The sequence below is a fragment of the Lissotriton vulgaris genome, chromosome 1_1, assembly GCF_964263255.1.
Source record: "Lissotriton vulgaris chromosome 1_1, aLisVul1.2, whole genome shotgun sequence".
NCBI classification, from domain to species: domain Eukaryota; kingdom Metazoa; phylum Chordata; class Amphibia; order Caudata; family Salamandridae; genus Lissotriton; species Lissotriton vulgaris.
The window spans coordinates 1591009778-1591034109 of NC_141685.1; the positions used below are offsets into that span (position 1 = coordinate 1591009778).

General features: G+C 50.2%; 1 protein-coding gene across 1 annotated transcript in view; it reads left to right on the top strand.

Annotated features, from left to right (window-relative positions):
* LOC147750852 (protein NEDD1-like) overlaps positions 1–24332 on the top strand; it is a 590100-nt gene that overhangs the window by 434195 nt on the left and 131573 nt on the right. The window contains exon 14 of the mRNA XM_086937113.1: positions 17479–17526. Within this exon, the coding sequence (XP_086793239.1) occupies positions 17479–17526 (48 nt within the window). The remainder of the gene's footprint in view (positions 1–17478; positions 17527–24332) is intronic.

The following is a 24332-nucleotide window of genomic DNA, read 5'->3' on the forward strand; positions in this document are numbered from 1 at the left end:
TTTAGAAAGTGGTAGACAGGTATCTATAGCTACCCTTAACCAGTTTTGCACTTCCTCAGACAGAGACTGCACCGACCCATTTAAACACGGGCGGTGTGCCTCTAGATGATTATTCTAGGTCTCGAATTTTCCAGCTTCTTATCAGTCTGGGGTAGTCCAGTGGGTCGTTAACTTTCTGGGAGGCAATCTGCATAGAGAATCCAACCAGATAGTGGTCTGACCAATCAATGGAAGTGACGGCAAAACCTTGACATCCCTTAAGTTAGAAATAATTGGATCCAATAAATGGCCTGCACTATGAGTGGCTTCTGTATTTAACAGCCTCATGTTCTGTGCAGTTAAGTCTGATATAAAATCTGCTATAGTAGTGCAAGCTAAATTCTCTAAATGAATATTAAAGTCTCCAAGAAGAGAAAAATTTGCCGCAGACAGAACCAGGGGACTTATAATTTCAGGTAATGCCGTTATCCAATCTGTCACTGAGCCTGGTGGACGATAGGCCAGCATCCCAGAAAGGGTGAAGTTCGGAGTAACTGCCAGCTTAAAAATCGCCGCCTCCCCTTTAATGTTACTGAGTCTCAAAAGCTCGCAGCTATATTCTTTTTTGAAGAGGACTGCTATACCCCCTCCTATTTGATTGAGACGGTCCAACATAACAATCGCATAATTATCAGGCAAAGCCACTGCAATATCCGGCCCTGAACTCTCTTGGAGCCATGTCTCAGTCAAAAAAAGAGCGTCCGGTTTTTCCTCCAGCAGTAGATTAAAGATTTCATATTTATGCTTGAGTAAAGATCTACAGTTTAGGCTCAAGAACAGAAGTTTTTATCCTTCCCTTGTGGATGCGCCCTCCTTGTATTTGTCTTATCCTCCCCTCTATATGTAATTGTTGTGGATAAACCACAAGTCAGGCACGAGGCCAAGCCAGTTTCAAGGTGTAAGCCCGTGCAATCCGGAAGTATGGGTGTTCTCAGTTCTTTCAATCGATTAGAGCTATACTTAAAAACTGGACCAGAGTAGTTCTCTAAGGCCGCGATCTCAATTCTCCTAGCTACATCAATATCACTTACAGGCTCTAAATGAGTGTTGGAATGGTCAGGATGTAAGGCCCTGGGCCCGGTCCCGGTGCGGACGGGCGCAGACGCGCTTGCCTTAGGCGCACCTTCGGCGCGCCCGCTGCGCCCGTCTGCTGCGCCTACGTATGTCAAGCTCCATTTAGACCGTCAGAGGCGGAAGTTCAGGGCAGCTAGGACGCTAACCTTGAGCCTCCAGCAAGATGGCGGCCAAGGAGGACAGCGTCGGTTCGATCCCACTCTCAGCTCGAAATCGGCTCTGAGTGGGGGACGAATGTGTGGGGTTTGAGCAAGTTTAAAATGCACATCAAAGTTGAAATACACACAAACGAATTCTAAGCGAGTTGAAGATGCCTAATATTTAAAACAGCAATTTACAGCACTGCCTCTCGGCTTTCCGCCTCAAGAGGTGTTAAAAATACAAATTAACGTGCCTGTTTGGACGTGCCCAATTTATGTGTTCAGGGGCGGGAGCTCAGGGCAGCTAGGAAGCTAACATTGAGCCTCCAGCAAGATGGCGGCCAAGGAGGACAGCTTCGGTTCGATCTCACTCTCAGCTCGAAATCGTCTCTGAGTGGTGGACGAATGTGTAGGGTTTGAGCAAGTTTAAAATGCACATCAAAGTTAAAATACACACAAACGAATTCTAAGCGAGTTCAAGATGCCTAATATTTAAAACAGCAATTTACAGCACTGCCTCTTGGCTTTCCGCCTAAAGAGGTGTTAAAAATACAAATTACCGTGCCTGTTTGGACGTTCCCAATTTATGTGTTCAGGGGCGGGAGCTCAGGGCAGCTAGGACGCTAACCTTGAGCCTCCAGCAAGATGGCGGCCAAGGAGGACAGCGTCGGTTCGATCCCACTCTCAGCTCGAAATCGGCTCTGAGTGGGGGATGAATGTGTGGGGTTTGAGCAAGTTTAAAATGCACATCAAAGTTAAAATACACACAAACGAATTCTAAGCGAGTTCAAGATGCCTAATATTTAAAACAGCAATTTACAGCACTGCCTCTCGGCTTTCCGCCTCAAGAGGTGTTAGAAATACAATTGGAATGCACTTCTGTATTTTATAAATTAATTGATCTGTTTGTTATTATTCACACATTTTGTGTTACATGTAATGGATTTTTGTATGTACTAAGATATAAAAATAAGAAAGAAAAAAATTAGTTTCAATATAAAAGTTGATACAAAAAACAATTAAATGGGGGGAGGAGCCAAGATGGCGACCTGAACGGACGCTCGATTCTCGGCTCCGCAAGCCTGTGTGGTCCGCATATCTATCCTGACGCCGAACTCGACTTTGCATCGCAGCGGACCATAGCTGAGATTGCACTGATACTTTCAGTGTTCCACCGGGATCCCTACCTGCCAGATCTCCGGAGATATCGCCACGTCGGACGGCGGCCCCTGTGCCCGGATCCTGTGACCAGCGCTGCTCCTGGCCGCCGTGGACCACCAGTGGGGTAGACGTGTTCTGCGTCCTGGAAGCGGAGATCCACCTCTTGGCAGCGACGTCGTCGGGGGAGCCGGACGGAACCCTGTTGCAGCACCTGGCGCCTCCACCTGTGCGATCGTTGTGAGTGGGTGCAGCGTTCCTTTGTTGCAGTCGCCTCCCCCGGCTGGAGCTGCCCTGCGCCGTCCGGAGTGCGTGGACCGCTCCAGGTTTGCTCGGCCTTGCACCGCGGCGGCAGTGCCCTTCCTTCCACAAGGTTCCGGAATTGTGAGACGCTCTGACCCGATCTCGAACTCCCTGGGACCGACTTTGCCCCCCCTGTTGTGCAGCACTCCACCAGGCACCGAAAATGGCGGCTGCCCTCACTGCCGCGGAGACTGTCCCTTCACCTCGCGCCGGCGACTCCCTGCCGGCCACCAGGCGGAATACTAAGCAGCATACCGGGAATTGCGCTGAGGAGCAGCATGGTGACCAGGCGGAACCGACTTGCCGTGACGTCTTCATGGCACTGCTTCAACTCGGGGCAGAAATGCGAGCACTCCCTGACATGGTGGGAGGCGGCGCGGCGTGGAGGTCGGCGTGGGACCAACCGGTTGCCTCTCGGCGATGTGCTGCCTCGTCCTCGGTGGGCCCGGAGGGGGACGTCGATGGATTGCTCACTGGCAGGGAAGCGAGGCATCCTAGTTTACGCCGCGCTTCCCGTGCATTGCAGTTCGACACTTGGCCCGGGGACACATTGTTGCAAGCATCTCCGGAGTCTGAGACCCTGCCGGTGGAGAAGCTATTGTTTCCCCGACCTCCTTCTGCGCTGCAACTGTATCCCCCAGCGTTTGCTGCTTTTCATGTGACTTTTTCTCAGCGAAGGAAGGTACGTCAGTTTAAGGATATGGGGGTGCTTCTTCGGTCTGCTTGTGGCTCGGCTGCTGCCTGGGGACCTCCATTTTGTCCCCGTCTCCCGATTCCTCATCGGCGGCGGCCATTTTCTATCCTGGGTCTGTATGGATCGGTTTCTCCTCGGTTGATGTCTCCAGGGGGACTTTTGCGCTCTGGCCAGGGCTGAAGGCGTCAGTTTGCAGATCGGGACTGACAGGTTGATGGGAACCCGGTTTGGATCATTAACGACTGTATTTTGGATTGTGCATGTTGAAATGTCTCACCCCGCTTTTTACAGTACATAAGACTGCGAATGTTTTGTAATTTTACGGGGTGGGTAGGGACTGCATGGCGGGTTGACCGGGACGAAAACTTTTGGGCCCTCCCCAGGCTTTCTAATACAGGATTACTTTTTTCTTTCTTCTTACTTTATCTCTTGTTCTATATTTCGGGTACTCTATTGGGCGACAGACACACTGCAAGGGGGGGGGGGGTAGGCCGTAGCCTCTGCATGCGTGTAGGGTGGGGGGTTTAAATGTCATTTTCTTTTGTTTCTATGGGCCTTCATTTTTTCCTTTTTCACTTTCTCTCGTCTTCTTCTGTCCTTGGGCTGTTGTTTGGTTTGCAGTTGGGTGGGTTCCTGTCGACATTTGCCATATTGCTGCCTTAGTCATCCTGTTGTAATCCTCATGATGCCGCTAATTTGATTGTGACGCTATTCTGTCCCATGGGACTCGCCTGTTTATCGTGGACAACCTGTTTTGAAATGGGGCTGACTGGACAATGGCTCTCCTGGACCTAATTCTTGTTATAGTTTTATAAAACTTTAAACTAACCTCACTTCTCCTGCATATCGGCAGTGTGGCACGACCCAGTGTAACTTCTAATGTTTCCTTGTTAATGACTTCCCACTGTCGATGTACCGTATTGTTTGCAATTGTGCTTACTGTTTTGTGGCCGGCCAGGTGGTTGTAGGCCCGTATTTGTTTGCTCCTTTTGCACAATAAAGGTTACCAAAAATTAAAAAAAAAAAAAAAAAAACAATTAAATATTAGAATGTATCAATATATATTCTCAGTGTCAGTTTAGTCATTAGCGTTCTGTTTTCCTTCTCTTTAGTTCAACAGGCACAAAACCCGGTGCAACTTTGTCCTCTTTCTTCACATGTTGTTTCCTTGCCAGGGTTTATCCTATTAGGCAGGGGCCCCTTTCTTCCTAAAATATTTAACAGGGAGTGCCACAGGGTTCAGCTCTGAGTCCTACTCTCTTCAATTTGTAGATCCACCGCTCTGGCGGACGTAATCAAATGCCATGCTTTAGAATGGTGTTGTATGCTGACTACACGCAGCTAATCAACACAGTTGCACAAGATGATGGCAGTGCTGCAGCACATTTTTTCTCTTGTCTGGTTGACCTTGTGGCATAGATGCAGGCCAGCTGTCTGAAATTAAATGCAGATAAGACAGAAGTCATGGTGGTTGGGAGGCAGCCCTCAATTTGGTCTACCGCATGGTGGCCTTCTGTACTGGGCCCTATGCCGATCCCTAAACCCAAAGTGAAAAATCTCAGCATTCTTATTGATGCACAGTTATCGTTTGAGAGTCAGATTAAGGCCATGGTGGGCACTTGTTTTGGAGTGCTGAGGCTGAATATTCTAGGGCTTCTTCCGGAATCAGCTAAAAAAAACGGAAATACAAGCTCTTGTGGTGTCCTGGCTTGACTATTGCTGTGTACTATATTTTGGGGTCTTCAAATTCAGACTGGGAATGCTTCAAAGAGTACAAAATGCAGCAGTCTGGGTGTTATTAGGAATTCATAATGGCTTACTATTAGTCTCAGTCTTGCTCGACTACACTGACTCCCCATTAAGCACAGTGTCTCTTGTAAAGCTCTCTGTCTTACGCCCAGGATACTGAATCAGAGAGGTCCTGGTTACCTCATTTCCCTTGATTCAATCCTATATACCCTCCAGACATCTTAGAACCAGTGAAGCTGTTCTGGCATTGATTCCTAGAATGCGCAGACTGCAACTGTGGGGCAGCTCTTTCAGACTATGGGCAGCAAGGCTGTGGAACTCCATGCCACTGAACCTGAGACTCGAACCCTCAGAGGTGAGGTTCCATAAAGACCTTAAGACCTGGCTCTTCAGGCAGAGTCAGTAGAGCTAGTGGGTCTATTTGTTCTGACTCTTCTGACAATGGCCTGGTGCTACTGCCTAGCACAGGTACACTCCTTGAAGTAGCCAGGTGCTCCACAAATCTCAAATAAATAAATAAAATAAATAAGTAGACATTCATAACATCTATTAGAAAACGTAATGTCTTTTGATCCCTAGACACTGTTACATGCATATTTGAGTCGTAGGCGACGTTTGTTGCTGCATAGTCCTATTTTGCTGTAATCCAAGTAGAGTCCCCTGGTTTCTCTCTCTCTCTCTCTCTCTACTGGATCTAGTTGTCTCATTTGGAAAGCCCATATAATCTGGGGTGACTATGTAACTATAGTACTGACCGCAGCCCATGTCTCCTGAAAACAAGAGACCTCTTTGGAACTTACAAATGCCACCCAGTCAGAATCCTCAAGGCTTTTGTGCAATCCAGCTATGTTCCATGACAAAATAGTGATCCCATTACTCTTGCCATGGATGTTACTGCCAGAAAGTGTAGCCTGGGTAGGTCGAGCTGTGGATCATGCAGCATTGGAGCGATTCAAAACAGCTGGCAGCCAATTTGCCCCAGAATCTGTGCAGTTTCGGGCTTCCTTCCTTGATGGATGATGATGGCTGCGGTATTATTTTCTCCCCTCATGAGTCATGTTTTTGGTGAAACCCAATACTAGGTGCTACTTTGAACAGACCTTCTGGTCTTTTGGGGATAGCTCGCACTCATTGTCACTCTCTATTCACTGGACCCAATTCGATCTGGCATTTTTGCTGCAACTTAAAGCTGTGATCACTACCTTGTGGGAGCATATCTAGTCCTATCACATGCAAATAGTCAATATTGTCACTGTTCAATTTAGGGAGACTGGTATATGGAACTCCACATCGCTAGACGCCCACTCATGGCAACCTTGCCAGTTAGGGTTGAAACGCACACTTGGGTTTACCAATATGATGTCCTGTTCTGAGATCAAAAAGGTGCAGCATTAATTAACATGGAACACATCTAATAGTTGTGCTCAGTTTAGTGGTAGCGGATGCACTGGGTCTAAGACCAGGTCTATGAAGGTAAACTTTGTTAAGGGCTAAAGCGCCTCTGATCCAGTCTACCTTGGTGGTCTGCACTATAGAGTCAGTTGGTTCTGGCTTAAATACCGTCCCATGTGGATTTAACAGAGTGGGACTCGTTCCTTTGGTGCCACTTAGTTCTTTGCAGGTCGAACCAAGGGCAATTTTTTCAGAAGTGTTCGCGAGCTCATTCGCTTGTGTGGTGGTTTCCCCGGAGGTAACCTCTGCATTAGTTTATAAAACTGCATGATTTCTTTTTCAATTTTCTGTACACTTCCGTGCCACTTTATTTTTCTTAAATGTATTCTTCCTTTTGTGTTTTTCTTTTAGTTGCAGAGCAGGCTCTGCACTTGGCTTTGTCGCGATGGAATTCATTTTGAGGGCTGAGTTTTTCCTTCTAAAAACTGGGTACAGCCACTTGTCATCCTCATAGCTTTCAACAGATTCTTTGAATACTTTCGTTATAGCAACATTCTTGGCTGTTTTATTTCCCTTTTCACTGGTTTGTTGCATTTTCTACCTTTAGTCTTCAATGTCCGGCACTTTGCTGTTTTCGGGTGACTTTTTCGCTTGCAACAGTCTGCATATCGCTCTCTAAATGCCTCTTTCCTTTCCTCTGAATGTGTGCCTTTTTATTCTCTTCTTCAATAAATTGTGTCTTCCCCACGATGCCCTTAGTGTTGTGATTACTTTGATTATTAGTGCAGATGTAAGTTTATCTCATCCCGTAGCCTCCTCACACCTTTCGCCAATAATAGTCTGCTCCACTCTAAAGGTGCCTACTGTGATGAGGGTGTGTGGGTAGGCCTACGCGACCAGCGTGGCCACGTGCGCAGGGGTGGAAGCGCGGAGCATCAGCCAGTAAACCACACACTCGTCTCATTCGGAAGTGACGTGCCTGAGCGCGCGTCCTTCTTTTATTGGACCCCGCAGGCCACGCCTGGCCTGCGGATGCGTGGATGCGTACGTGCGTCTGCTAGAGTGCTAACCGCACTACATCTCTATCCAACTTTCAACAATTTCAAAATGTTCAATAAACTGTTCATGAAATGAAACAATACATTGATGACAGGGTACTTGCGTGCTCCTCGGTTGCAGAGTTCAGGAGCTCAGGTGGCAGACATAGTCATTGAGTTTCTGGTTGGGGCGGGGGTTGGGCCTCAGACTGTAACGAGGCGTGCGGCCTGAGCCTCGATCCCCGTGGTGGGCCTGGCTCCGGACGGGGGTGGAGGGTATTGGCGCTTCGGATTCTGGTGTGAGGCCCCCGCTGTCTGCTGCAGAGCCACTCACCACTTCTGGTGCTGTCGCTCCGGGCGTTTCGGGAGTGTCCTCCTGTGTTTCAGCACTTGCACTGCCGGCTGGAGTGATTACCTTGAACCATGATGAGTTCCTTGATACTTCTTCTCCCTCCTTGTTGGCGGTCACCATGGTGCCCTTCGTGTTAGTGACCGTCCACGGTCCTGGTTCATAGAAAGTCCGAAACTTTCCCCCGGGTCGTCGATTCTTGATGATGACCCTGTCCCCTCGATGTAGCTGCCTTGGGGTGGCCCTGCGGCGGCTGCTCGCCCGCATGTTATTCCTGCGTCGGCGTCTTTGTGCGAGTTCCTGCATCTCATCCGGTTCCTTATCTTCCCGCCTTGGCCCCGGCGGCACAGGGAGGAAGTCCCTACGTTGGCCTTGAAACATCAGCGACCACGGGCTTCTCAGCGTGGTGCAGTGGGGCGTTCCACGGTACTCCCTCAGGAATTCGTGCAGTCTCTGCTCGGGGTCGGCCTCTTCGACCACTGCGATCCTGAACATTTTGTTAAGCGTACGCATAAACCGCTCCACCTCCCCATTGGCTTGTGGCCACTGGGGAGTGATGCGCCGGTGGGTGATGCCTCGCGTCGCCATGAAGGTGGCAAACTCCGCCCCCTGGAAGGGAGGGCCATTGTCGCTTTTAAGTTCACCGGGCAGGCCGAATAGGGAGAACATCTTTTCAAGTGCTGGCCCCACATGGGTAAAAGCCGTGGATGGCACTTTCTCTACAAGGGGGTATTTGGAATAAGAGTCTATGACCACCAGAGTGTGTCCCTCACCGGGGAAGCTTCCAAAATCCACACTGACCTTTTCCCAGGGAGCTGTGCAGGCTTCCTCCGTGATGATGGGGACTGGTCGCTCCGGATCGCTGGTTAACTGGCAGGGCATGCAGTTCTTGACATATTCGTCCACGGTGCTTTCTAGTGCGGGGAACCACACCTTCTCGCGCATGCGCGCCTTCATCTTGGTGACCCCTTGGTGGCCTCCGTGTGCCAGTTGGGTGGCCCGATGTCTGAGTTGCCTTGGTATCACGAGGCGCTTCCCTCTAAGTAGTGTGCCCTCCTCTGTGGCGCTGAGTTCATGGCGGATCTGCCAATACTTGGTGAGGGTTTCCTTGTCTGCCGCCGACCAGCTCGGGGGAGGCCGGAGATAATCTGTCCAGGACCCCTCTTGCACCGCCTGGAGTGACCGCATGTAGGGGAGGTCTTCCGTGGCTGCCTCCTTGATTTCATCTAGAGTCATACACTGGGGGCATGATGTGAGAGCCACCCACTGAACATAGCCATCACATTCCTCATCAGTGGCTGTCAGTTCTCGCGGCAGTGGGTGCCGTGACAAGTAGTCGGCTGGATTTTTGGCTCCGGGCCTGTAGATGACCTCCATGTCGTAGGTCTGGAGCTGGATCACCCATCTCTCGATTCGTGGCGGTGGATGGGGGGCAGTGCCTTTGAAGAGTGGCACCAAAGGTTGATGATCTGTGACCATGACGAATGCTTGTCCGTGTAGGTAAAGGTGGAAGTGTCCACAGGCCCACTTGATAGCTAGCGCTTCGCGCTCAATCTGGGCATATCGGGCCTCGGTGGGCGTTAGGGCTTTGCTTGCGAATGCTAGGGCGGTCCATTTTCCTGGTTCATGTTCTTGTGTCAGGACTGCCCCAAGCCCCACGGGGCTGGCATCCATGATTACCTCCGTCCGCTTGGTCGGGTCGAAGTATGAGAGGGTGGCGTTCTCTAGAAGTGCTTCTTTTATGCTCCGGAAGGCTTCTTGTTCTTTGGGGCCCCAGGTCCAGGCGGCATCTGCCTTCGTCAACGCTCGAAGAGGCTCACTGCGTGTGGCTAGTCCTGGGATGAAGCGGCCGCAATATGTGGCCATTCCGAGGAAGCTCCTCACTTCTGTGGGCGACTGGGGTGCTGGGGCGTCCTTGATGGACTTTGACTTTCGCGGGTCAATCTGGACTCCCTCCTGGTTGAACACGTAGCCAAAGAACTCGATCGAGGGCTGGAAGAATTGGCATTTCTCCTTGTGGAGTGTCGCTCCATGTGAGCTGAGTCTCTTCAACACATCCCGCAAGTGTTTGTAATGTTCGGAGGCCGTGGCTGAGTGTATGAGGATGTCGTCACTCACATTGATGACTCCTGGCAGTCCTGAAAGCAGTTCCCTGATGGTGTTTTGAAACACCTCGGCAGCCGAGGATATTCCGAAGTTGAGTCGCTTGTACCTCCGGAGGCCCAGGTGGGTGCTGAATGTGGTTATGAAACGGCACTCTTCAGCGAGTGGCAGTTGATGGTATCCTGCATTAAGGTCGATTTTGGAAAACCACTTCGAGCCATTCACGTCGGCTATGATGTCATCCATCGTCGGGGTCAGGTGTCTTTCCCGCTTGATTGCCGCGTTTGGTAGTCTCATATCTATGCATAGCCGGACCTCGCCCGGCTGCTTGGGTTTTTCGACGATGACCATGGGCGACACCCACGGGGTGGGCCCGGTTACCTTTTCGATGACTCCCAATTTCTCGAGTTTCACCAGTTCTTTCTCCACCAATGGCCACAGGTGGAATGGGATTCTCCGATGGTGGAGAGCGGTGGGGGTGACGGTCTTGTCGATGTGCAACTTGATCGGTGCACATTTGATGCACCCCAGGCCTTTGAACAGCTCGGGGAAGCGTTCCAGAAGTTCTTCTACCTGGTGGTTCCGTATGTGGTTGGCAAAAGCAATGAGCTTTAGGTCTTCCGCCGTGTGACTGCTTATTAGGGTGTCGGCCTCTCGATCAATGATGTGGATCGTTGCGGTTACTTCCACGTCGTCAGCCCGTATGGGTGTGATTATTTTCCCTTTTAGGGGAAGTGGGGTGTCGGCGCCATACGCAAATATCTTGGTCTTGGAGTTTAAGACTTCCGGGCGAGGGCGCAGCTTGTTGAATTCTTGTAGGCCCATGACATTGACGGTGGCCCCTGTGTCAATGACGGCCTTCACTTCGCTCTCACCCACGTGGATCACACATGTTGGCTGCGGCCTTCGTCTGATTTTTAGTTCCCTGGCGAACGAGACCACATACGCCTCCTCCTCGTCCTCAGAGTCTGATTCAACCTGCGACGTTGGTAGGAATTTGTCTGTCCTCCCCGGGAGTGATTCTGCTATAGATAGTTGGCGGACCGCTTTGGCGGTTGTCCATGATTTCTGTGAGTTTGGAGGTTTGTTCCTCCGGCGGCAAACCGCTGCGAAATGATTTGGGATTCCGCAGTTCCCGCAGACTTGGCCTTGGGCAGGACAGTCTCTGGCCGCATGGGGTTCGTGTCCACAGTATCCGCACCGGCCCTGTGGTGCATCTCGCCGGGCTCCTTTTCTTCCTGGACCACGTGGTCGTGCCCGTACTGCGTCAGCCCGCTCACTCCTGGTCGTTTCCGGTTTGGCGGGAATTTTGTGCAGCGCTTGTTCCATGGCCGTGGCCCTGGCATCTGACAGTTCATGGGCTCTGGCCAAGACAAGGATGTCCTCGAGCGAGATCCCGGGCTTTCTTAGGATATGGCCCCTTAGCGTTTTGTCCCGACACCCTTGTATTAGTTGGCGCCTGATGGCCTTGGGTTAGTCTTCGTCCGTGGAACTGGCCAGTTCCCGGACCCGGGTGTGGAATTGATCCATCGATTCACCTTCTCGTTGGCGGGCTTGTCCCAGCTTAAAGACCTCGAAGTCTACGTTCAGTTGTGGGTCAAAGTGATTGTTCAATGCGGTGACCGCAGCAGCATACGTGGTTACTCCCGCCGAATTGGGTAGGTGTTTGAAGAGTCGGAACACCTCGTACCCCGCGTAGTGAAGGAGCAGCGATCGTTTCACCGCGTCGTCCGTTTCTCTGGTGACCACGAAGTAATCTTCAAGTCTCTCTAGCCACACCTTCCACCGGGGTGATGCTGTGGATGGGTCACTCGCTTCGCTGAACGGCGGTAGCACTCCCGCAGCAGCATGCTGGAACGGGATGTTGATGACTGGAGCCGCTGCCTCGTCCACCATGGCGGTTGTGCTCGAATGTTAGTGGGTCGACAAAACCTGTGGTGTTGCCTCGGCGTGAGTCAGGCAATTTCGGGTCACTGGGGCGGACCCGCCAGAATGAGGGCACGTTGAGCTCCTCGCGGTAGGCACCGCGGGTTGGTGTCGATGGTACCACCCGATGAAGGGAGCGGGGTTGGTATCCCACCTTCGTCGCCAATGTGATGAGGGTGTGTGGGTAGGCCTAGGCGACCAGCGTAGCCACGTGCGCAGGGGTGGAAGCGCGGAGCATCAGCCAGTAAACCACACACTCGTCTCATTCGGAAGTGACGTGCCCGAGCGCGCGTCCTTCTTTTATTGGACCCCGCAGGCCACGCCTGGCCTGCGGATGCGTGGATGCGTACGTGCGTCTGCTAGAGTGCTAACCGCACTACACCTACCATATTCGACTTTATAGGGGTTGCTAGCTTGTCCTTCAGACCTGTAACTGCAACACGCCCTGCTGCCTCGTTGGATTTTGGGAGCAATGTAGAGGTAAAGGTTTTTTCCAATAATGCAAGCGCAGGATCGTCCAGAAGGCTGTTGGTTCTCTTGGTTGATGCCTCTAGTGTAATTGTTTCCATAGCAATATCTAATAATATAACAGTTAGAAGAAAAGTGTTATGGTCATTGTCCCGTACTGTGTTACGTAATAATGTTAACACAGAGTTTACTATCTGTTGTTAGAGAAATTAGGGATCTGGAGAGTATGAAGTCTTGCTCAGCATCACAAAGTGAAATTTGTGCTGCCATATTCTCTGCAAGGAAAATCTGTTCTGTTAAGGGGTGGACCACAGGGCTTTCGACCATTGTGTCATTCCGGCGGAATTAGCATCCGACTGGCGGTGAGATATTTCATCGAGGAATGCTGGCTCTGGCATTCATCGACTGAATAGAAACATCAGCCATTGACAGTGTCGAGTTCCTTATCAATGCCTCACAGTTCATTTAGAATGAATCTTTGCACAAAAATACTGCCCTAGGTGGGTTATGTCCTCCAGAGAAGGAGCAATAGTTGGTAGACGTTTACGTCCTATAGTAGTTTTTGCATATCCCTCCCCAGGACAGTTAATTACTCTCCACCAATCGGTATGCATCCACATAAGTTTTTCCCATCCCGTTCCAGCATCGCTACTAATCCCTCTTCCCTGTTACTCATGGCACTGGGTACTTAGCTCATTAAAGGGAAGCCAGGGTTAATGTTGGCAGTATTTTAAAGGCTGCTCTGTTGTTACTATTGCAATCCTTCCCTATTACTAGCCCTGGTGCAGTCTCACCACAATGCAAATACTATTCCCATCGGCTTGCAGCGTGCTGCTCATGTGGGTGTTAGCTGAGAGTACAACTTCACCGAGAAGAATCTCCAAGCCATTTTCCCAACCCCAAAATTCTTGCTTTGCAGCTAACCTAGATCACAATATGTATACCCATGAGTCATTATCATTATCATCAAAGATTTTATTATCCATCACTAGGATCATAAAAGTTCATCACAATAGAACATACAACATTTCAGTCATTATTGCTTTGTGACCTTGAGTAATAGTCAGCGAGACTTTTTTTGGCATTTCTCTTGTGTTGTACTGGGGGTTTCCACAAAAGTACCTGCTATCTCTGGTGGAATTTGAGTCCAGGGATTTTGCCTGTGCTGCACAAACTGGAATAAGCTTTGTATTTGTTGAATTGCTGTCTGAACTGAGAATTGGCCTCTTACTACTTCAAATGCTCAAACGCTGGTACTTGTGGCTGCCCCTAGAACTTGTCATACTGCAGGAGTTTGGCAGCAGAGACAAAAATGTATTGTATGGTCATGGAGATCTGCTGGGGATCAGAGTGCGTTCTCGTGGTTTTGTGGCAGTCATGTCTGTGGAAGTGCAGACACCAGCAAACGCTGGCAGCAGGGGAATTGAACAGGACAACACCTACGTCATGGTGCAATTTTCACTGTCAGCAACGAAGGTTAACTAGTTTAGGGTCAGAGGCTGTGGCAGAGACTACCTGGCCATAAGCCAAGCAGAGACCATATCTGTTGGCGGCACAAGCACTGCCAGCCCCTTGGTTCATTTCAGCCTCAAGTTGACTACAGTTCTACGCTCCTCCATGGGACCACCAACATCTCTGAACCACCACCCGCCCTCTTGCTGCATGACTCCTCAGACAGAGGGCCAGCATGTGGATGCTAGCTGTTATACTGGATTTGTTGAGGTTTCCCAACATGTGTGTCTTGAGGATTGCAGCTGGTAGCAAGCTAGAGCGTGTTATCTTGCTAATTACCGTGGCATGGCTCGCAAGTAGGGGGCGGGTGTGAGGGGGGTTGGGGGCAGGAGCACGGGGGAAGGGGAGGGGTGTTTGCTCGCAGGCTGCTGTAAAAAAAATTATAATAAATAAAAAGAAAATTTACCTTGCTGCTGCCGGCGGGTCCCACATCTTCGCTCCTGCTTGCCTGTGTCCAACTCCTGGTCGGAACAGGAAGCAGACAACTAGACTCCCACCCCTAAGCCAATCACAATGCTCCTTTGAAGTGTTGTGATTGGTCTGAGAACTGTGACACAGCGCTCAGCCAAGGGCTGTAGGGGTGGGCATTTTCTCCATGCAGGCTGCACAGGAGTGTCTCCCACTCCTCCCCTGCAGCCCCGACTCCACAGGCACTGTTGCAGCAGGAGGAAAAATAAAATAACATTCCGTTATTCTCATTGAATTTTTTCCTTTCCTTCCTGCTCCTGGCCGTGGGGTGACGCTCCTCTGCCTTAGCGGAGGAGCCGCCACTGTTACCCTTAAGCATATTACAAAGCCACATGCCCTGTTATAGTTGTTTGTACACCAGAAACACTATGTACAATGTAAGTGAAAAGTATGCCTCGTCAAAACACAGTGTTAAAAGTCTTAAAAAAGAGACTTAAAATATTAAAAACCTACATAACATTCAAATACAACCATGTTTCCCTCAGTCATACAACCCAGGTAATTTAGTAACTCATCCTCCTCTACATTAACTAATGTCTGCTTTAAAGTTTTACTTAAAATGGCCGAAAATGAAACCTGTAAAATGGTCTCAGTGTTAAGTTTAGTTATTTTTCCTAATAAACTTGTCATTATGGACGTAGCCAAAGCTCACCTACATCAGGCGACAATGAATTCTGCCCAGGCAGAACCCAGGGCTCTCCTGCCATGGGCAAGACCCTGTCAAAGCTTCAAGGATCTAGCCACCCCCAGTTGGAATTGAATAGAGGCTATAATGCAAACTGTTGATAGGGATCCTTGGCGAAGCAGTCCTGACACTGTCCTATTGATGGCTCCCTCAACATGTACTAGGGGTAAGATGGTGAGTGGGAGCGGGGAGTTACACACATGATAATGGTCAACCAAGGCAGGGCAGGGAGGGGAAAAAGCTAAGCACAACCAGGCCATGATTTTAAGGAACAATTAACAGTTGTATGATAGAGGCACGCATGGGTAAACCATGCATGCCTCTACCATGCAGCCCGAACCTCAAATTCGTCTAAACCAAGCATTCCTTTACCACGCATGCCTTTATCACGTAATTTCGTGTTAAAGGCATGAATGGTAATGGGTACGCATGGTTAAGGTCACCACGGGTCTGACCCCGCTACCGTAAGCCCTAAATTACAAAACCCCTACCTGCTGCCTCCCGCCCGGAGGCCCAAAATCTTCCCTGAAAACTACCCATTCCCCTCCCCCTGAAGCCTAAAACCCAGCCCCTAACATACACTACCCCTAACACCCCCACCCCCACTCTGGCCCTAAAACTAACCCAACCCCTTCCACTGGCTTGAGGTCTAAAACCCTAACCTGCACTTTAAAAAACTACTCCGAGCTTTAAAAACTACTCTGACTATCCATTCCCCTCCCCTTGCCCTGAGGCCTAAAACCCTGCCCCTTAGCATACACTACCCTGACACTCCCACCCCTGCGCCTAAAACTACCCAACCCCTTCCACTGCCCTGAGGCCTAAAACCCTAACCACTAATTTTCAAAAATATCTCGAACCCCGCCTCACCCTAGCCCTAAAAATTACCCCGCCCTCCCCTAAGCCCTAAAAACTACACTGACCACCGAGTCCTAAAAGCTACCCAACCTCCCAGCCCTGAAAACTACCCCCAACCCTTACAAACTAACCCCCAAAACCCAGAGTCAGCCCCACTTACCTCACCGCGTCCTCTCCTATCCTTCCTGCTTCAGCCCGGCAGCAGCTAGACTGCGCACTGCCTTAACCACGCATATGTGTGTTTAAGGCATATGCATGGTTAAGGCAAGCGTGGTAGCACTTGCCTTGTTGGAGGACGCTTGGCTTAGCCCGCATTGTTCCAACTGTTTCCCACCAAGTACCATCAATAGCTGGAATCTGGGCAGAGGTTGTGGACCTATTTGGTGAGAGGGAAAAACACTAGCAAAAGCAGTCCTATCACATTCCCAGAGCAGGCCGGATCTGCCATACAAACTCGGCACCATCTACATACTCAAGTGTGATGAGAGGGTGAGAGCGAGTGGGAACATGAACTGCAGAGGTCATTTTTTCATTGACTAAACCAAGGTTAAAATGAAGCTTTGGCTAAACACCTCATCTTACATTTAAAAAAGAAAAAAGAAAATGACTTGGAAAAACAGTTAAATTACAGTTATGGTTACGAATCAAAAAGAAAAAATTGCAACATGTGATTATATAAATTTGTTGCAGTCCTCAGCTTGCACTGCAGTCATACAAACTATAGCACACACAAATACAACGCTCAAGCCCTCATCTTTGACATAACTGATACAATTACACATTTCATAAATGATTTTTCAGCTGTGACTTTATTTCACATTAACATTACCACAATCAATGTGACAACTATGAGTGTATATGGGATAAAGTGCTCCCCTTCATATATGATAAGGATATTGCAAGTCACTGACGAGTTCCATGACCATATAGAAGAAGGAGGCCAAAGGCAGAGTTCCTTTATAATTTTATGGAACTCCGAGGAGACTTGCAATATCCTCATAATGTAAGGCAGACTGTACTTTTTCCCTGATAACACATGGCCATTATCCACTTACATCCTTGGTAAGTTGCCCTTTCATATGAAAGAGTCAGAATGTTTATAGAATGAAGAATGAAACTAGAATCTCTAGTGCAAAATTAAACACATAAAGAGCAGTTGGATATTTGTTGCAAATAAATATTAGCATTTGCTTAATACAGTCCGAATTATTGAAATGCTTTAAATCAGAATGTGTAGAAACATGCAAAGAAATTCTCTCTCTCCTTTAATGACCTAAGTCATAGATATATAGTCAGGAAAAGTATTCAGTGCTTTGGAGACCGGGTTCGTTCAGGAACATTTAAAGGATTGTAAACTTCACAGTTTGATTAGAAAACAGCTACTCCCAGGCTGTATTACTTCTTTTCAAACCAATGCCACTCCCTTTAAGTAATGTTTTAAAATGTATAATTGAATCAACATTCCAACAACTGCTGTGTATCAAATATTCATGCTAACTATTTCTACTGCTTTCTTGTTCTAGTTTCGGAAGCATTCAAAGCAAATGATGACAGTGCAGCAAAAGGAGAAGGTAGGCAAATGCATGTGTGTAAATACTTTTGTGTTTTTGCAGGAAAATTGTTATACGTGATTTTGACACCTAGTAGGAAAGTGAATGCATATTTGAGCCTTACTCCTTAACGACTTGAATCACATTTGGCCCATCCCTGTGACCAAACCCTACAGCTTATTGTGGGGTTGGTTGTTGGACTTGCGACCAATCCGCTGTGCTATGCTCAGTAGGGTGACCAACTGGCATGGGTGCAAATTCAGGACAGTGAGTCTAAAAATTCAGGACAAAGGGTCAAAATTCAGGACAAAAATTCAGGACAGAAGGTCAGAATTCAGGACAAAAATTTGGGACAAAAGGTACATTTTACCGACACATCAGAGGAGGTCGCGCAATATTACATAAGTAAACAGAGAACCAACACAAGTACAAGTCAAAATAAGGTTATATTAGATTGAGAGAACCTTGCACTGCATCTGTTGTGTGCCGGAGTGAAACTTAAATACATGATTTACATATTGGATGCACCTGGGTAACATTAGCCAAAATGAAACCTCCATCCCCCAGAGCTTGGCCCCTGGTGAGGTGACAGGACTCCATAAACAAAAACACGTTGCCATGCCCTGGGCTCCACAGGAACAGTTGCCGCTGGTTACATTTGAAAGCGGTGGGCGTAAAAACTTGTGATGAGTGCCCGGTGGCGAGCGCAGTGAGGGAGCCTGAACGTCATTAGGAGGGGTGGTGGGGGCCGGGGGAAGGGGGGGTTCTTCCTTGAGAAAAGTTTGCAAAAAGAGTGGGCAAATGGTGCCTTTCCAAGAATATTTGAGAAAGCAAGAAGGTTAGTGAAGCAATTGCGAAAGTGTAGGTCAATAAGGAGATTTGTCGTAGGGAACCGCTTATTTATTATAACCACATAGCTGTTAGCTTGTCTTGACATGGCTGCCCATCTCTATCTGCCCTGGCTCCTCTCGAGCCCCAGCCTCTGTCTTCCCTCCTGCCAGGCCCTAATGCTTTTGTGCTCTCCCTTATCTCCACTAGTTCCTAGACAGTCAACCCCTTGTGTTGCTTGTATTCCCTCGGTTCCAGTACAGTGTTTGTGTGCTAGAAGTCTCCTGTGCTATTGCTTGAACCTTTACATTGCTCGTATGCTCCCTTTCCACCTGATGCTCTTTCTGGGCCATCAGCCTCATGTGCCTACACACAGGCATGCATCTACCTATCCCAGCCATTGGCCCACCATTCGCTGTCTCTCCAGGTCATATCCAACCCCAACATCCATTTATTCACCTGTCCGCCCACACCAAGTCTGCATGTATCAGTCCAACAATACAACTGATTCAATCTCCCCACAACACTGTAGACACCCACAGATTTGGACTGCCTACTCACCCTTCTTTACACAGCCATCAATCCACACATTCATCCAACTGTCCTATAAATATGACTGTATGGGCACGTATATGTGTTGTTTAACTGAATGCATATGTAAATACATTTCTCTGTGTGTTTCTGAGTGTATATGTGCATCTTGGTATTGTCTAGTGCATATGGGGAGCTCAGATGTGTTTTTTTCTGTTCATCCAGTATAAAACCATGTTACTGAAGAACATTCAACACATAAACCTAAACAAGCAGTACCTATTGGCTTTGCCAGTGTTTATTGGTAGTGTGCCAAAAGCAGTACCCCCCCCCCTTCTTGTGATGTGTGGTGTTTGTAACAAAGCAACCAAACAAGAATGCTGTTAAAAATAAAAAGAATTAAAGGAATACATCCATTTTAATAAAATGGGGAAGGAATTGCGAGTGACAAAAATTACAGGGATAATGCTAAAATATACCTACCTACACAACAAGCAGACATGTTGCAGGTTACCAGTATGTTTTCTAGTAGATTCATGAGAAGAGTTGATATTGCTCCCTGCTGTTGGTATGAGAATTATTCCAAGTAGCACACACACTGGTTTAAGATGTCTCCTGTTCTGGCAGAGTACCAACCTTACATCTGAGGAAATCTCCCTGAAGTCATTGTAAGCAAAATCCAACGTGGTCCAAGTCATCATTAACAAGACAGAGCTCTTCACAAGGTTGCCCTCTCCCAAGTACAAAGGAATTCCAGTGCCTTCTAGAACTGATCCCAACAGGGCATACCACAGACAAAAAGCATGTGCAATGCAATAGGTTTCGCATTTAGGTGAATTTGAACTATTCACATTGTAAATAACAACGCCTTTTCTTTTTGTTCTTTTTGTTTTTGTTTTAAAACATAAATGTAAGGCATTATCATTTAAACTCGCGTAAATGCGAGACCTATTGCATTGCAAATGCTTGTAAGTCATACCTCTGCTTCCAGTCGTCCACTGAGTAGTAGTTCCACTACACCCTAACAATGCTGAGCGAGTAGGAGGCACAGCATAAACTGGAGTATGTAAAGCTTCACTGGCCCCTGATTAACTGAAGCCATTAATGGAACCCCTTAACCGTAAAGATGAACGTGGCATTGCAGTGGCAGCTGGTAACACTCACTGAGCAATACTGTTGCACACACGATCGATCCGTGAGAAGAACAGTGAGTGAAAGAGGAGGCCCAGCAAATGCTGTCACTGGCCCATTATCTCTCTGTATGTGATAATTAGGCCTACATACAGAGTGATAATGGGCCTGATAGCAATCTGTGCCAGGTCGGGGAGGGGCTGCTACAGGCCACTGATCACAGCAGGAGCGCGAGCTGACCCCTGCTGTGACATTTACAGGACTCTCAGACTGCTTGCAGGGGGCAGCTGAAATTACGGACAAAAGGCGTCCGTGAAAGAATCCTTCACGGACAACGGACAAGAGCCCCAAATTACGGGCAGTCCATGAAATTTACTGACGGTTGGTCACCCTAATGCTCAGTGAGGGTTGTCCGCAAAGCCTGGCCTACTACCAGACGCTGCAACCAACCCACAATGGGCAACCAGCCCCTGCTCTGCTGGACCTTTGGCTAGGCAGAGCAGGGGTGCCCTGCAGCTATCCCACTGTGGGCAGCCTTGCAGGGCCTAATCGTTTATGGAGGCTAGCTCTTTTTTATGTTTGGGGGTGGACTAAATATAATCGTTTTTAAGGGTTTTTCCTTTGATTTTGAGTTTTATTACTGATTCTGGAACGTTCATGGTAAGTGGACACTTAAAACATTTGTAACTTTGTTTTCCGGGGGGCGCTAGAGGGCGCACGACCTAATGGCCGCACTTCTGTGAGGCTCTGGCTGCCTGGCCAGAATAATCCTTTGTTTCTCCTTTTAATCTGCAGATCGGCGCCTAAGAATCACGCCGGAGTTTGACCCACCTATGCTGCTGAGCCCGTCCAACTCTGGAGCGGATCTGAGAGCTGGCGCCTGAGATACGACGCCGTGAAATATCCCCGGAGGGCACCGGGGCGGAGGGCTGCTGCAGCGGACTGGACGCCGGCCTACGCGAGGCCGCGGCCTTCCACGAGGCGTCCAGGCCTCGAGGGCGCGGAGAACAGCCCACCGGGTGTGCAGACCACCGGAGGCTCACCGGACATAAACGGAGGTGAGTCACACCACTCTGGCTCCGCTGCGGGGTGAGGAGACGCTGGGAGCCGCATCTGTGCTTCGCTGGAGCAGCGGGCTGCAATCGGCGCCCGCCGCCCGGACCTTGCTCTCGCTGCCCTACCTCACAGCGCAACTTCCCACTGAAGACCCGTGGCCCGTGCGGACCTCTGCTGCATCGGTTCCGCTGCGGGGTGAGGAGACGCTGGGAGCCGCATCTGTGCTTCGCTGGAGCAGCGGGCTGCAATCGGCGCCCGCCGCCCGGACCTTGCTCTCGCTGCCCTGCCTCACAGCGCAACTTCCCACTGAAGACCCGTGGCCCGTGCGGACCTCTGCTGCACCCGGGCGTGTTGGCTTGGGGACTGTCGGATAAACAATAGAGGCCGTTGAGGTGTCTGCATTGCGGATCCTACCGGGGAGTGTTAACCCACCCCTCCCCCCCTCGCGCCCATCTGCCGCCCGGGTGCTCCTGCTGCCGGGGCCCCCTTGACCATACCCCGGAGATCTGCTATCAACGCAGGCTTGCTTGCCTGACCCCGGCCCTTGGGGACGGACGACGGAGGGGCTGATCATCGCGCCGGCCCCCCTGCTTACTCCATTGACAAGACGCTGCCACGGTTGCCTCTGGGGCACTATATCTGGGACGACCTGCGCGCGGGCTCTGCTCGTGGGGGCTGGCGGACCGCCCACTCTATTCCAACCACTGGGTGCCAACAGCTTGGGCACCATGGGCAAGAACGATGCCAAGCAGCCCAAACTGTCCTTCGAACCTGCAGCTTCGAAGAAACCAACGCGTGGCGCGACGGGCGCCGGGACCTCCACGGGGCAGCCAAGCACCGAGCCCCCTCCTGCGGTCATAACACCTGAACTGCGCCTGATCATCGAGGAGATGCGTCAGGGCTTCGCAACAGTTGTGGACAAGGTTGATCGGCTTTCTTCCAGGATGGACGGCGTGGTACAAAAAGTGGAGTTGCATGAGGAGCGGCTATCTGAGGCGGAGCGACGCATTTCCACGGCCGAAGACACTGCCGCGACGCACGACACACGCCTTACCCGCATGGACAATATCCTCAGAGTGATAGCGGCGAAGAATGAGGAATTGGAGGCGAGAAGTAGACGCAATAACATCCGCGTCACGGGGGTGCCGGAGTCCACCAACTCTGGACGCATGGAGGACTAAGTTGAACGCATACTGCAAACGGCTGTAGGCAAGGAGGCCTTCTCGAGTCAATTCATAGTTGAGAGAGCGCACCGCTCTCTGGGCCCGGTCCCCAAGCCAGGAGCACAACCTAGGCCTATCATCGCCCGGTTACTCAACTACCGTGACAGGGACGTTGCCCTCCGAGCTGCCCGCACGCATCGGAATTTATCCTGTGATGGTGTGCAGTTTTCACTCTACCCGGACTTCACGCCCATGGTGCAGGACCAGAGGAAAAAGTTCCTGGAAGTGAAAAAGAAATTGAGGGATATGCAGATCGACTACGCCCTTCTGTACCCGGCCCGGCTCCGGGTGACCCATCAGGGCAAACAGCACTTCTTTACGAACCCACAGCACGCTGAGGATTATGTCAAACGGCTTTGCACTGAAAGGAGAGACAGGCGTAACGAGGGTGAGGGTGAAGCGGGAGGGAATCCTGCTGAACAGGATGAATGACCCCTAACGGCGCCATCATGAAGTTTCTGCCACTCGCACCCTGCCGCTCTGCTGGAACAGGGGCTGGGGGCTGCTGGCGGTGACATCGGTGTCCCCGCCCTGGCTGCTCCGAGGCGGCATGCTCCTTCCTCGTTTGATTTGGGCACCTGCCTCACTGTGCCATGGACCCCCAGCGGACTACTGGCCCAGCTGGAGCGCACTGATCCTTAGACTGACTAGCGCCTGGGGCGCACGCACTGATAATAAAGCAGGTGACTGTGCGGGTGGCAGCTGGGAATGGGACGGGGTCACTGAAGTTATTGTTGTTTTCTACACTTGGAGGGCTGTGGGTCCGGCACTGATGGCTTTTCGCTGAGGCTTACCTCTGCAGGACTACTTTAGGCCAGGCACCACCCCTTCTTCTCTGTCTTCCCCATATGGCATATGCGGGAGGGGAGGGGAGTGTTGGGGTGAGTAGACGTGTACCTCTGATGCCCCCAGGAGGGGATTCCCCACATGGTTTTACTATGGTTATTGCATACGGGGTCTGGGAGGGGGGGAGGAATTGTAATACTGGCAAGTTTGGGTTGCTTCAGTGGGTTGGGGGAGGGTTCGGGGAGTGGGGTTTCTGTTACTGTGAACGGAGAGAGGAGGACTGTTTACTTGTTGGGGGGGGGCTTGTTGGGAGAATGAATGACTGTGCGGATGGTAGTCATGGCATGTATGTTGGGTCTGGACGTGCGGGTTGTGGCAGTATGACTGATCGGGACACTCGACGATGCTATGCGCGTTGGTTTTTGGTACAGGATGTGGCACCACAGGGTGCTGGAGCTCTTTGCACTCATTGGGTACAGGGATGTGATGTTGAGCACGGGTGATCATATGTTGAATACTGTGTCTATAGTGTCCTGGAATGTCAGAGGCCTTAATAATCCGCGGAAATGTAGGAATGTGTTGGGATACTTAGATAAACACCAGGTGCAAATAGCTCTACTCCAGGAGACTCACCTTAATCCACGTTGCATCCCTCGCTTTGCAGACATATGGGCGACCATGCGGGAGTTCTCCTCCTATTCCACCTATTCCAGGGGTACTGCCATTTTGATTAATAAACGGCTAGCGTTCCAAAAACTGGGTGTTCGGACGGATAGTGAGGGGAGATACGTGATCCTCTGGGGGAGACTGGGCACTGATGTTGTTATGCTTATCAACTGTTACGCACCCAACATTGACACGCCTGGGTTCTTCTTGACACTATGGGGACTTGCACTTGAGGTCGAGGCCACACATGTAGTCTGGGGAGGGGACTTTAATCTCTCCTTGTACCCGGGGGCGGACAGGTCAGACGGTAGCGGACAGTACAATGCGAAAGCCAGGGAGGCGTTACGGGGCATACTGGAGGAAGCGGGATTGTTAGACAGCTGGAGGCACTTGCACCCGGGGGCTAGGGAGGGCACCCACTTCACCACACATGCACGCTCGTGGGCCAGGATTGATTACTGCTTCGTCTCACGTGGTCTTGCTGGTGGCGTCGCCAAGGTGCGGCACCTACCCCGAACATACTCGGATCACTGCCCTGTGCTGACCGTCCTGGAATTGCCTGGATATGCGAGAATACGCCCTCCGTGGCGGCTATTCCCTTCGGCC